Raw genomic sequence first — 14,741 nt, 5'->3', positions numbered from 1 at the left:
TGACACTTTGGCCACGTCTAATATGGACATCCGACTATGTAACATGACAGAAAATACTTATTTCTTACTTTGTACTGGGCTGAAACTATTTAATTTTTTGCCTAATATAAGTGTTCAGTAAGTTCTGTGAAAGCACCTTGAGAAAGGCCTGTTTTTCCTCCACTTCTAGCTTTGTTTTACAGTCGTAAAGACTCAACATACTCTGTAGCAGACCTGTATGTGCTACACTCCATGCATAAATAAACCTTGTACTCAAGACAGTTTGGGCATCCAAGACTTTATTCAACAATCAGACTTGGACCCCTGAAGTATATATGTGTAAAAAAAAAAATGAAAAGAAACAATTAAAAAGGCAAAGCTTTAATATGATTCTTAGGTTCACATAACTTGATGCATCTCTGAATTGGTTTTCTAAAGGAATAAAGTATGAATCAAAATTAGACAAGTCAGTTATGCTGTTTATGTAAGCTGGTTCTGTAACCTTGGGTATATCTGGTGCCCGACTGGTTGCGTAAACTAACCAAAAGTAATTATTAATGTGTGTTGCAACATGAATAGCCTTCACTGTTTTCACAGCAATATATTTTCAAGTGAGAAAAAATTTGTCTTAATAAAATACCTTCGCTTGTTCCGTTGTAGTGGTTATTTAAACTGGCATTTTGTGGGCACTAACATTGCACATGTGAGCAATCTAGGTCTAAATGTAAAAAAATAAATGCAAAGAAATAGGAAAATATTTACTTTTTTTCCCCCCTCAGTGCCAATTAAAACAATTATTTACATGTGTTAAGCTTTACTGTGTGCGGGCTTATTTACAGCCCTTAGAACCTGCCGTACAAGGCTGATTTGCCTTATATTGATTCCAACTCCTAAAATGTGGAAATGGAACTAAATGCTTCTGCACTTACCATGCATTAAGTGAAGCAGTAAGGAAGTGCCGAGCGTACATAAGAGCTGTTATATAGTTTTGAGAAGATAACCAACCCCTCTTCCTCCTGAAGAGTCATCGTGGTTGCGTAGACGTGGCCATTTTCATGTGAGTAACAGTTTAAGACTGCTTGGTTTTCCTGGCTCTGCATCCTGGTGAACAAACACAGATCTAGACCTTGGATCTTTAGATAGATGCGTACATAAACAGTATCTAGAAATCAAACCATACCCTGATCCGCTCATGGGTTGATGCTTCTGATACTCCTGCTAAATCAGTGTTTACATGCCATAAAGTCAGCCGGCCCATCCAGGCTAAATAAGCTCATATTGGTTGATATTGATATTTAATAAAAACCTTATTGGACTGAATATGATACAGCGCCCCTTCTAGTCCAGGGGACAGAAAGGTGCTTTACAACGTTACCACACACACACACACATTCATTCATACAGCGATCGCAGAAGCAGCCATGCGAGGCACCAACCTGCTCATCGGGAGCAGTTAGGGGGTCGAGACAAGCGACCAGGAGGATCTGCTGCTGGACATCGGACCAGCGAGCACCCGATTACCAGACACGCCGCTTCACCTCCGGAGCCACACTGCAGCCCAGCCCAGCATTTCAGGACGGGCAGACGACTTACATGGAATAAAAATAGAACGTTGACGATCGGAAAGAACAGACTGGAGAATCATCTTTCCCATCAGGAAACTGAAGCATCCACATCCATACGTTTGAGACCCTGTTTTTTCGGAGCGGCGAAGAAGAAATGACCGAGAGTCAGGCACTTGGGAAAGCACAGCTGCAATTTGTGACATGACTTCGACAGATTTTTTCATGAAGACACCCAGACCATAGCTTGTGGTACATGAGGACACCGTGCCCTTCGCTCTCCTTGCTGCTGTTTGATGAACGTACTGGCCGTGGTCCTGAATGAGACGAATCAAGCACCCAACAGCAACGGCGTGAACCTCAAGGCCTTCCAAGGTATTACACCCATCCGTCATCTAACTCCTTTCCCCATCATGGCGAACAGAATGCAGTGGAAGAGCTGCCTTCCATGCGGCAGTAGATCACGGGGACTGGTTTCCGGCTCCTCCTCCACCGCAGCGCTCGGTTCAGTTCAGTTCTTGAAGGCTCCGCAGCGGCTGGCCCGGCAGATAAAGTCTTTGAGGAGGTTTCCGTCTATTTGCCAGAAGGCGGTGGTTTGGGTCACCTGGGTCAGGTGGTTGACACAGAACTTGAAGCAGAACTCCTCCAAGTCCTGCATCACGACAAGAAGAGAAGCAGGTTGGAACACAAACGGGCAGGATGGAAAAACACATTTGAAAATTCTTACAAGGAAACTTCTAGGGCAGAATTTTGTCCGGCCAATCGGATTCGGCTGTTTAATGCGAATATTAGACAAAAAAAACAAAACGTAATAACTGAGTGTATTTGCTCGACTTAAAGAATCTCAGTCGACTGACGGGTTTCCGACTGATGACTGAATGGATTGCGTCAACTTTCACTCATCCCACCTCATCGGTCCACCAAAATCTGTTTCAGAACAAATTTGAGGCGAGAAATATGCAAACCAGTTGCTGAATCTTCACTCATATTAGATCTACAAGGACTCGCTTCATAGTTTGTTCCGACTTTTCGAAGGCAAGGGCACCGCTGCACAACACAGGGACACGGCACCGGCTTTTTTTTTTTTTTTTTTTTTTTTTGTTTCAGTCGGGAAAGCTTGGAAAATATTTATATTTTTAAAATCAACACTTCTACAATAAAAAAAACACACTGACCAGATCGTGCGACACAGCCGCATACCCTTTTTTTTTTAATTAAGAAAAAGAAACAGCACAATTCTTTTTTTTATACCTATAAACATTATATACATTTATGTACAAAAATACATTTCCCTCGTCTGCTGCAGTTTTTTCACAGACAGTTGGCATTAATTGCTCTTTCTTTTAAAAAACGCGTGCTGGTCTCGGCAGCCAACCACAGAGGAGTTTTTTTTTTTATTTGTTTGTTTTTTAAATACGCAGCTCAAAAAAAACTGACTGGGTTGTCTTATTCCACATGTCACCCACATGTATGTGCACGGGCACTGGAAAAGTGAGTTTTTCTTAAGTCCCCTCGAAGGAAAACTCTGGTATTTTACAACCTGAGCCTTGTTTTTTCTTTGTCATTGGGAGTCAACCCAGTGAAGTGATTGGCATTAAAATCTTTCAAATTCCTCCTCTAGCTTCACCCAACTTCACTCCGCTTGACTCCCAGTGATTGAGTTTCCAAATGGACCCTAGATTTGGGACTTTTTTTGGGGGGCGGGGGGACTGACCTCAGCATCGTATCGCACTGCGGCAGACAGCAGTGAGAAGGCGTTGTCCACGGTGATGCCCCTCTTGATGATGTGCTGACACAGGCGTTTGAGGCGGTTCTCACAGTAGGACGTGGCCAGGTCCAGTAGCCCTGAGAGGAGAGACCGTCGTTGATGTCAGTGTTACTAAATATGTTGGATGATGATATTTCCCAAACTTTTTTCCCCAAAAATCGACTTCAGGACCTCCTTTTCGAAATTTCCATGTACTTAACTTTCAGCGCAAGTTAAGTGAACGCGCCTAGATATCGATGGAAGAGTTGCTACGGCAGCAGCGGCAAATGTTTGACAGGGAGGTTTTCTGCATGTGCACGGTTTTATAATTTCCCCCGTTGTTCAAACTCCATTTGCCCAATTAGTCTGTTCCAAAGACAGAAAACGAAACAAGTAAAAAAAGTAAGACTTTCAATTAGGGTGGGGGGGGGGGTTATTGAGAAAATTAAAAATCTCAATATTTTTGACGTATACCTTGTTATTTACAGTATAATTTGACGATATCTTGGGGATGGCTATTGGGGATTTCATAACATTATGACCAAGCTGCTAGAGGCATTGACGTACTTAACATGATGCATTAAAGACAGCATTTAACTATATCACGAATTTCACAATAATCCAAGACAATATCTAGTCTACTAAAACATCGATATTAGGGTTGCAACCGTACACGGTATGTTATCGAACTGCTCGGTACGCCCCCGACGGTTCAATACACACACGTAACCGTGGTATTACGGTATCGTGCGGTAAGCGCTGCTTCCTATTCAATCCACTGTCGCAGCTCCACTGCCCACGTCAGCCGTGCGGGATCTGCGTGGCATTTCTTTTTGCACGAGAGCCTGTGTTTTTGTTTTTAGGCTACACGAGCCTTTCCGATAGAAACAAGAGACAAAACGACATAGAAATGTTTTTTGTAAACAGCGCAACCAATCGAGGTGTCCAGTTGAAAAATAACCCCCGGGGGTGGCCGCGTCCCTTTTTTATTACGGCCCCAAAACTGTGATACATACTGTGTGGTTTGAGCAGGGTCCAGGTAATTGGGGCCCAGGATCAGTGTGGCTGCATACCTGCTGCTCGTTGGTCGGTCTAACGAGCAACAGGTAAAACCCCCATCCCCACACACACTCAGGAGAGGAGCCCTTGTCATAACATGTGTCCATCTGCGACTGGGCTAATTCAATCTAGCCCACTCTCTACAATAAACTGTGTGTCTGAAACCCCGTCGCCTGTGTCTCTGTGCCGGAGGTCCCTGAAAACGTCACTTGGATGGCATGTGGGAGGCGAAACTGCCACAACATCGTCAGTGAGTTGCTATCTTATACCCCCTTCCTACTGTGGCGAAAACCCAGTCATCAGTGGGAAAGGTTACTGCCGGTTATCAGTCCCAGGTTAAATGACCCTGCAATAGACAGGTTTTTATTGGCTCCAGCTCCGATCAACTCTGACCTAAACACAACACCTGGGTCGACAGAACCACCTAGTATAATGCGGTAGCCATGGAGCATGCCTGCGGCTGGTGTCCGTGTGTTGGTTTGAGGCGTGGTCGCGCGTTTGGGGTTATGGTCGGGGGAAGGGGGCGCAGAGCGGCATGGCAGGGATGCATGGCGGGTTGCTCTGCATCCGTGGCTGGTCGCTGTGGGTTGGGTGCCTCCGAGTACAACGAGTGGGAGGGGGGGGCGCGCTGAGGGCACGCTCAGGTCCGGGACAGGGTCCACGTGGCCACTGCTTGGCCTGCTGAACCCTTGCGTTGATCTGATTGCGCTTCGCCTATCTCTCCCAGTGCCAGAACTCAAACTCAGTACATACACCACACAATAGGGCAAGGGTTTGAGGGACAGGAGGGGTGCGAGCTATGTGGCGGGCGGCTGCAATCTTGCTCGTCACGCTCCTGCCCCGACGTGCTTCTCCTCCATCTTGCAATTTTATTCTATTTATTTTTTAACCTGTGCTGTCAGAATGCTGGGCATACAACACAGAGTATTTCTATGCCATTGCATTCAGGACAGAGTTAGTCTGCAAGTGGAGTTCAAGTTCTCAACCTGCAATGCAATTCTTTATTAATTCTTAAATCATCAAGAACTGCTGCAATAACTCTGTCCTGTGGACGAGCTGTAGAATGACAAGAGCACAGTTTTTGGTTATGGAGAGCCACCACCAACCCCCCTCTTCAGAGAACTATTTATCATGTTTGGGTCTATAAACAACTGATCACTACTCCAAGAGGGGGAGAATCACCACGGTGAGACAAATAAACATAGAAACAAACAACAGTTACACAAAAACATGAACACTGGATGACAACATGTATTTAAAAACAGTGAATTAGGTCCGGGAAAACTGGAACTACACCTGGTCACGTGGCCTCTTCTTGTCATAATTATGGCAGCAAATGAGGGAGGAAAGGAGAGGAATGCAACCAGGAGGGTGCTGGGGTGCACTTGAAGCAGGTGTGTGTGTGTGTGTGTGTAAGATGTCCACCGGTGAGTGTACATGACTTATCCCCATTGGCCTTGGTGTAGAAGGTCGGTATTATGTCGCGGCGCCTCCAAGCAGCGGAAGGGGCCCCGAAGCCCCCCCGAACTCCGTAGCCCCGTAGACACCTGCAGGGCAGGGTGCTCGGGGCTTTCTCGGGGAAGCTTTGGGGCCTTTTCCGCTGCTTGGAGACGCTACGATATAATTCTGACCTCATACACCAGAATCAATTGGGACAAGTCCCGTACGTACAGGCACACATAATAACTATAAAAAACGTACTGTTTTTATAAGCAAATAAATAAAAACAATAAAAATAATGAAATCCAAAATCAAATCTGAAGTTAATTACTTTTTTTCCGCATGGGGAATGTTGAGTGAAGTTAAATGAAATGAAACGAATGAAATGAAACATGAAAAGTTTTGAGTGTGGGGATCGCTCCGTGGGGAGCACAATGGGGAGCCTCCATGCTCCCTTCCGGGCCACTGCAGCACCGCCCCATGCCGGCCTCCAAACCTGAGGACCGTCTTCGCTCCCCGATCCAGTAGTATCCATAAATATACGAACAAGCCGATTCTTTTGAACAGCACTTTTGTAGAAGGTAAGGGAACCGAATCTCCTTGGGGGATGAGCACTTTTTTTTATTTTTTATTAATAAATTATTATTATTATTTTTTAAACCAAGTTTTACAGTTTAATTTCGTTGTTTGTTTAAGTTGCTGTCTCCTCCACTGTTTCTTACCCCCAAACACTCATTTTCTGGCGTGTACTTCATATCAAACATGACACACCAAAAAATGTAAAAATTTAATTTCTCCTGGAAATGGGAAAGGCGGTAATTGGCTATTTTAGTGGTTTACACACGTTATAAAAAAAGAAACGGGTATACCCACTAATTTTGGTGTAAAAGCGGTATTATACTCTTGACCTTTTCATTTCAGACAGGTTTTCTCCCTATTTTTCCCCATAATTTATCCAGGGCCTGGAAGAACATTTCACACCTTTTCCAGGACGTCAAGGACCATATAAACCCTATAATAAAAACCAGATGATAGCACATGCAAGACTGACCAATGGCGTCCTCGGGAGGAAGCTCCACGTTGTCCGTGTAGAGGAACTCGAGGAATGAGCGGTAGACGGGGTAGGAGAACTGGTCGATCTCGATCACCTCCTTCATGTCTTCGTTCCAGTGCGACTGGAACATGGACCGGAAGTGTTCGCACCTTCCCGGGAAGCGAAGCATGAAATGAATATAAATATAATAAAAATAAAAACACTGAATTATTATTTTTTTTTTTTCATGACCAACCTAATCTTCAGGATCGCTTTGTGGACATAGATGTATTTTCCATCGACGCTGAATTTGAGGTCAGCCGTCTCTGGGCTGTCAAACTCTTTCTTCAGGGACTGGGACACTGTCAGGAAATCATCATGTTCTGGAGAAAAGCAAAATACGTACACAGCCTCATGCATAAACCATGTAATATTGTCGAAAAGAACAATCATAATTTCGTAACAAATGAGTTTTAAATTCAGCCTTGATATGATCAAATATTTAAGAAACAATCATTGGGTTAGAGGCATTGATTAGAACAGCTAGAACAGCCTTAAAGACAAGATTGTACTAAATCGCGATATTACGACAACCAAACCCCAGATGATATCTAGGCTCGCATCACTATATCAATATTATTATTGATATATCCCCCAGCCGTCACATTGTTCTCAGATTTGACATGTATGTGAATAAAGGATTTGCCAGTCAAGATTCTAAATCTGCCTTTAACTAATTTTATGACCACAATCATGTTGGTCAATGTAATTCAGTAAAACTTTACATCCTTACCCACGGAGAGCGACCGCCACATGACGGAGGGCGTGGCGAAGCATGCAAACACGTCGTCGGTGCAGCCGAAGTGTGTGAGGTGGGGAAACACGAGGGACTGGCCCCGGCACTGGCCCCACATGTACACCTGCCCACTCTGTGTCTTGGCTGCAGAGGTGTGTGTGGCGTGGTACGCCGCGATCTCCACTATCCTATTGAGGAAACCGGGTAAACCGAGCTTCTATTTAGCATTAGTGCATCACAGATGTCGGGAAGCAAAGCATTTCACAGTGATTTTAGCAGGATTTTGGGGGGTGTGTCACCTCTCTTTCTCTGCCATGATCTGCACGGGGCTGAGCTGGTTGCTCTTGTTGCCGGTTCCCAGCTGCCCGTACGTGTTGGTGCCCCAGGCGTACAGGAGACCTTCGTCTGTAAGTGCCAGGGAGTGGGCAGAGCCAGAGACAATCTGGGAAGCAAGAAAGCATAGACAGGTGAATGAGACATTTTTAGGCCCGTTTTAATAAGCCTGATGGGTTGAAATTTATCGACATCTAAGAAACAAAGCAGCCTCTATATGAATTGAAAGTTTCAGGAGAATAATAAACCTGAAAGGCAAAGAGAATGAAAAATAATAATATCTTGGAATTTTTTATTATTTTATTTAACTTATTATCCAGCCTTTAAAGACAGTAGAGCATGCACATTAAAACTAGGATTATTTGTCCTTCAAATTGCACTAAGAATAAAGTCAACTGATATGAAAAATAAACTCAAAGAGGAATTATAAGCAATATCTAATATCTATCTGAACATTCACAGCTTAATTTGACAAGAGTTTTAATTTAAATATGTATCCTTAATAGCACAATGCAATAGCACACATGCAAACGACTGGGATGTCTGATTGCACAAAAACAGACCAAATAAATCCCACTTAAATGCTCAAATTTAAACCGCGAAATGTAATCTTTATTGGTCGTCATCTTTAGACCCACCTGCTGTACACACAAGCCCTGCAGGGCCACCAGGCGGCAAGGAGTGAGCTGGTTGCCATTGTTGCCCAATCCCAGTTGTCCGTTCCCATTGTAGCCCCAGCCGTACACCTGGAGGGGACATGAAGAGCCTCTTAGCCTCTCAGGGCTGTGACGGTATTAATTTTTGTTTTACTACGGTGAAAAGCATCGTGTATATAACCGCGGTACAGCAGTTCACAATAACAACATAAATAGAAGCATATAGAAACAGATAGAAGCATACAAAATTTCACAATAAACACAAAAATGCGTCCAGACACGTATGCAAACACGGCTCTCCGTGCGCCCTGATCGTGGAGAGCTGTACCCCGTTCATATTCGCATTGAACAGCCAAATCCAATTCGCCTGACAAAATTCTGAGTCAGGCGAACTGTTGACAACACATGGCATCCTTCACTGTCCACAGCATATGCTGTCGAGTTTCTTCTCAAAAAAATAAAAAACTTAAAATAAATAAAGTAAGGTTTTCATTTCTCTGCTGTAACAAAGTATTTTTTTTCTTTCAAAAATTGCCACGGAAAAAAATAAAATATATATATATATATATAGTGCTTTAATAGGTACTAGTTTTCCCAATTATTCTTTCCTAAAACAGACAACAAACAAAATAAGCACAAATTGTTGAAGTCCCACTTCGTATGTGTACACAGCCTGTGCCTGTCAGTTGTGTGACTGTTTACACTCGCTGGCACATGACTGTGTACAGTGTACACAGTCATGTGCCAGCGATTAAATCGGAACCAATGAAGAGCGTGGACGTTGGCTAGAAATATGTACGACTTTTCAAAACCCAAACTCAAGACACTGACTTTTAAGCAAACCCTAATTTGGATTTGGCCTTGGCACTCACCTCTCCGTTGTCCACTGCGGCCAGGGAGGAGGTCTGTCCGCAGACGATGCTGACGGCCATCTTGTTCTGCAGACAGTTGGACACTCTGCGCGGAGTGGGCTGGTTCGCCGTGGAGCCGGAGCCCACCTGACCACAGTTATTGTAGCCCCACGCGTACACCTGCAACAAGCCAACAAAGAAAAAACAGAAATTGTTATACCGTGGCTTCCATATTTGACACAGTTTAGCCAGGTTATTGCGTAATGGATTTCAAACATTTGCCATGATGAGGGATTAACCGGGCTAACGCAGGTAGACAAAATGGGCTGTGCGCGAGCGCTTAAAGCTGACCGCATGAAAAACAGAACAAAAGAGCCTTTACAGAGCCGGCTTAGCTTTTTCTGGGTTCCAGTAGACGGGGATAAAGCAGTGTTGTTATTAGGGTTAGGCCTCTGCGGTGGCATGTGTGACAGAGCGTTGCTATGCACAGAGGTAACAGGGATTACACTAAAAGCTGGATAACCTGCTCTGGTCGGGAAAGTGTTAAGTGGGTTTATGGGGGGAAGCTTTTGTGACCGCCCAGCCCTGGAAATGAAATTTAGAAAATTAGCTGTTTAGACACTCACCTCTCCTGAGTCGGTCAGAGCCATGGAGTGGTGCGAGCCACATGCCACCTTGGTGACCTTCTTGTTGAGCAGGTTGGCGGACACGAGCACCGGGGAAACTCCTTGGTTGGTGGTTCCATTCCCCAGCTGACTGTAGCCATTGTGGCCCCAGGCAAACAGCTCTCCGTCTGAAACATTACATTCAAGATTCATCCCAATGTAACAAACCAAACATTTATGATTCAGAGCAAAGATAAAAGTATTGCCAATACAATTTGTGGTGTGGAGATGGGATGGTTTGAGCAGCCACACCTGACCTGGATCTAGGTCATTGGGTCAGGGTGGCTGCATACCTGTTGCACATTGGTTGGGCTAACAAGCAACAGGTTAAAACCCCCATCCTCACACACACTCAGGATAGGAGCCCTGTCATGACATGCTCGATCTGCTCCAGGCTAATTCCACCTAGCCTCCTCTCTACAATAAACTGGTGTCTACAACCCACTGTCTTCGGTGTCTCTGTGCCCTGGAAATGCTACTTGGGTGGCATGGCACACAATTATAACTGCTGCTTGATTCATTCAAATTAAGATAAATCAGTGTGTTGGCTAGCATGCATCCAGAACCAGAATTTTGCAAGACAGGTGTGCGTTATACTCAAAGTGGCAAATATTTTCATTTTATAGTAATATTTTACATCTTGGGGATTGAACAGGAAATATTTGAAATTAAATATAATAGACAAAAAATGGGTCTGACAAAATACTGATAAGGCCAGAAGAAACCATAATTAAAGAATAGGGAAAACTAATTTTGGGGTACTTTAATATTTCATGATTTTACCAAATAATTTTTTCCCCATGTCGTAATTTGTTTTGCTGGATTTGTAAATAGATTTGTCAAGACCTGGAGCAATAACCACTACACTTTAAAAAAGAAAATAACTCCCACATCCTCATACATTGAGGCCCTTACGCGATGTTTCAGTTCAATTTTTTTAGTCATTTGGTTTAACATGTTTTCAGCTGCTTAGCAGTAACTTCCGAAATGTTCAAACAACGTTCCCCTGAGTTAAGTGTGACTGGCATTCATCATTTACTAAAAACTACAGTGTGAATATTTTAACTGTAAGCTGTGAATGTTTGATAATATTTAGTATATTATAAGCCAGCACACATGACTATATAAGAGTTTCGCTAGAAAGCAAATGTTTCAGTGTTGGCAAAGAGTCGTTGCTTAAATCAAACTGTAGGTGCAGGGAGCAAATATACCCGTAAAGCCCCTTTCACACATGCAGTGTTTCCCAGCAATGTTCCGAAACCGTTCCTGCATAGGGTCATGTGTGAATGGAAGCAGGGATCGTATTCCGGGAAATCTTTTCTGGCAATTTCCCACCTCAAGACCTGGTATCATTTCCAGGAAAATGCCGGGATGGCTGTGTTACAGTTGTGCTCTGAATGGAAGCGGTAACATTGCCAGAAAAAGCACCTGAAGTAGGGGTGGAGCCCATCCGATATAAGCAAAGCACAAATAGTGGGTTTTTATGAATAATATAAAAAGATATTTTTGTTTTCGGGGAAGAGTAAAAAAAATAAAAATAAAAAAAATAATCTGATATAGCAAGCCCGATCCGAACCATGGCGTTCGGCTGCAAATACGAAAAACTGAAACATGTCTAGTCTTTACAGAGACAGGTCTTTACATTCTTCAATGTTATTCTTTTACTTATCTTCTCAGAACCTTGACCTGTCTTTTACAGTTAGGGGTGTGGTGCGGTTCAGATGACATCCTTCTCTATAATAATTAGCCATGTTCTTCTGTATTATGTGTAACAAGTTAGCAAATTAGGTTTACTATAATTTAAACAAACATTCCAAATAATAATTTGAATGAAATGAATCTACTCTGAGGCAAATTTATTTTTCTTCATCTGTCCATTGTTCACACTGAAACTTCCATCATTTGACAAAAAAAAACAGAATCAGATGGCTAATTAATATGCAGAATAACATCATCTGACCATCATCGGAACAATGGACAGTCCCCCTCCAAGCACCGGCTGCACACACATGAGCACAGAGCCGGAATGAGTGGTCAGGGAGAGGTGGAATGGATGGAGAACGTTCCTTCTCTGGAGGCAGAGTGTAGAACACAGGTTGAAATGATCACACTGATCTAATAACATTGGGTTAGGGTTGCGAGACAGAAAGCGATGCGCTGGTCTCCGGGAGCCAGGCAAAAAAAAAACCCTCTTCAGGTTGTACATCTGTTGCCGACACAGATTGTCCAAACAATCGCATCTACAGTGGAACAGACCGGCCCTTGCCACATCTATTCTGGCATTGTCATGGCGTGTGTGAAAGGACACAAGATGTCAATGTTCGGTGATGTAGCTCTGTGAATAGGGAAAATCATTAGCGGTTCCAGAAAGGTTCTCAGTAATGTACCAAGAACTATGTGTGAAGTCTGATAATAAAACAAGCACGGATACAAAGGTGTAACAAAGAGACACCCACATGTGACAGCAAAACAAACATTCCAGGTGATTAACCTATCAATCAAAATCGCACTGGCAAGGTGTGTGTGTGTATACATACACATATATATACACACACACACACACACACACACACACACACACACACACACACACACACACACACACACACACACACACACACACACACACACACACACACACACACACACATACATATATATTTTCTGTCTACTGTTATTGTTTGTTTGGCTTATTGTCAGTATTCTGTTTTACTACTCAAATCCCTCAGGTTTATACCGCTTAACATTTTCAGGTTTACACTTCTTAATTTAAATGTTCAGGTTTATATTCCCTTATCCAGTCATGCGTTATAATTAACTGTGTAACATTTAATTTTTCAGGTTTATATTACCTACAATTTTTCTAAATTTCAGGTTTATTTTCGCTCAACCTGTCATTTTATTGTGTACAACGCAATGTGAGGCTTATTGCATATTTCACTGTTCCCCCAGATATTGATACTTTTCAATTTTATATTTCTACACTTTTATTCTGTTGTTTGTAAGTATAACTGCCTATTGTTTTTTTTATGTGAGCTGCTGGGACATTACAATTTCCCTTCAGGGATGAATAAAGTGTCTGTCCGCCTATTACCTTCGGTGGCCAGCAGGACGTGGGGCCCGCTGCCATAGCTCAGACTGACCACCTTCCTCCCGCTGAGGAAGTCCAGCTTCTTGGGGACGATGGTGCTCAGGCTGTCCCCGGTTCCCAGGCAGTTACAGCAGTTCAATCCAAACACGTAAACCTGAGCAGAGAGCGACACCGCGACAGAGAGAACGTGATAATGAGGTCGATGCACTGCGTCCGATAGTTCACATTCCAGAAACACAAGCACAGACACTCGTCTGCCGATGTGGAAAGACAAGGACCCATAGAACAAGTTGACTACCAGTCATGAACATCCTCCGTTTCTTTTTTTATTGTATGAATGTAACCGGTCATTTAATTCACTAGTGGGAACTTTACCTTCTCATTTGAAAAACAAATGTCTGTACATACTGTATTTAGACGAGGGCTACTTTTAGTCGTGAAGGATTTGGCGGCCCTTTCAGATCGTCATCAAAATGTGACCTATATGAGATAGTAGTGCAAACACATCTGCATGCCCATGTGTCCTGAATGTCCATATGAACCACAAGGGGGAAAAAAGATGTTTATGTTTAGAGTTTAAATGCATCGGCTGCCCCGCGCCAACCTCTCACCTCATCGTCGTTGGTGATGTAAATAACCTCGTTGGCGGACGTGCCAAACACGCAGGCCTTCCGTATGGTGGAGAGCTCCTGGGGGCCCATGAGGCTGAACAGGGGCCATTTGGTCACATCCACCATGTTGCCCTCGGTTCCAGTCCGTCCCGATGACTGCAGGGAGGATGTGGAGATGGAGGAGGAGGAGGATGATGATGATGATGATGAGAACTCTGGTCCAGTCGACCAAACTGCCACAGAACCGGAAACCCGATGCAAACAAAAACATGCACATGAGGAACCTTTCTCCAAATGGTTGTGAAGCTTGGATCTTATCTGGCACCACGTGGAAGGACGATGAGAGGACGAGAAAATAAAATAAAAAAATAGACTGATGTGGTTTCGTAGAACTTTGACAAACTCTCCTGACGCAAACGCTCTCCTTGAACGTAAACATCTTTCTGACACTACGCGACTATCACCAACTACTGAAGGCTCTCGTACAGACTCGCGAGGGAGAAACTGACGTTTTGGGGAACTTTATGCGAAGTTGTCAGTGTATGTGTCTCAGGCGTAGCTTTGGGCCTCACTTTGCTACTGGACGTGAAGAAGCACAAAGCGAAGCACAAGCGCAGCGTCCTCCAGCATCTGCGTGGTGTCGGTTTTTAATCACGTCGAAACTGTTTGGAAAATAATTCTACAATGGGGTTTCCCAAAACAGCTGGTTGGGGTAAAATTCACATGGGATATAAACAAGGCTACCAGTGTCGTTTAGCGCCCTCCGGAGACCCTCCATTCGGATTACAGCGCTGTTCATTGTTGGCAATTGCGTCGTTGACCAAGTCCAGTTGGCAGAGCACAGCAACGGAGCCGCCGCCGGCCAGACTAGCTTAACACCGAAACTAAAACTAGAAACGTTAACCGGTGCGGGGCAAG

The 14,741-nt window shown here is 43.8% G+C and overlaps 1 protein-coding gene across 2 annotated transcripts in view; it reads right to left on the bottom strand.

Annotated features, from left to right (window-relative positions):
* Nucleotides 1-309: 309 nt before the first annotated feature.
* The window catches only part of LOC307244043 (RCC1 and BTB domain-containing protein 1-like), a 14,585-nt gene continuing 153 nt past the window's right edge, over nt 310-14,741 (bottom strand). The window contains exons 2-12 of one of the 2 annotated variants that reach the window (XM_080019042.1): nt 13,824-14,056; nt 13,216-13,366; nt 10,083-10,249; nt 9,478-9,636; nt 8,588-8,695; nt 7,916-8,058; nt 7,614-7,804; nt 7,077-7,203; nt 6,839-6,990; nt 3,256-3,386; nt 310-2,193 (exon numbers count right to left, since the gene is read on the bottom strand). In XM_080019042.1, the coding sequence (XP_079875168.1) occupies nt 2,053-2,193; nt 3,256-3,386; nt 6,839-6,990; nt 7,077-7,203; nt 7,614-7,804; nt 7,916-8,058; nt 8,588-8,695; nt 9,478-9,636; nt 10,083-10,249; nt 13,216-13,366; nt 13,824-13,949 (1,596 nt within the window). In that variant the 5' untranslated portion in view covers nt 13,950-14,056 and the 3' untranslated portion in view covers nt 310-2,052. The remainder of the gene's footprint in view (nt 2,194-3,255; nt 3,387-6,838; nt 6,991-7,076; nt 7,204-7,613; nt 7,805-7,915; nt 8,059-8,587; nt 8,696-9,477; nt 9,637-10,082; nt 10,250-13,215; nt 13,367-13,823; nt 14,057-14,741) is intronic. The other variant, XM_080019043.1, reaches the window with a different exon arrangement.

The sequence above is a fragment of the Zeus faber genome (genome assembly GCF_960531495.2).
Source record: "Zeus faber genome assembly, chromosome: 18".
Classification (NCBI taxonomy): domain Eukaryota; kingdom Metazoa; phylum Chordata; class Actinopteri; order Zeiformes; family Zeidae; genus Zeus; species Zeus faber.
The sequence above is the reverse complement of the archived record's forward strand: the minus strand, read 5'-3'. Positions and strand labels throughout refer to the sequence as shown.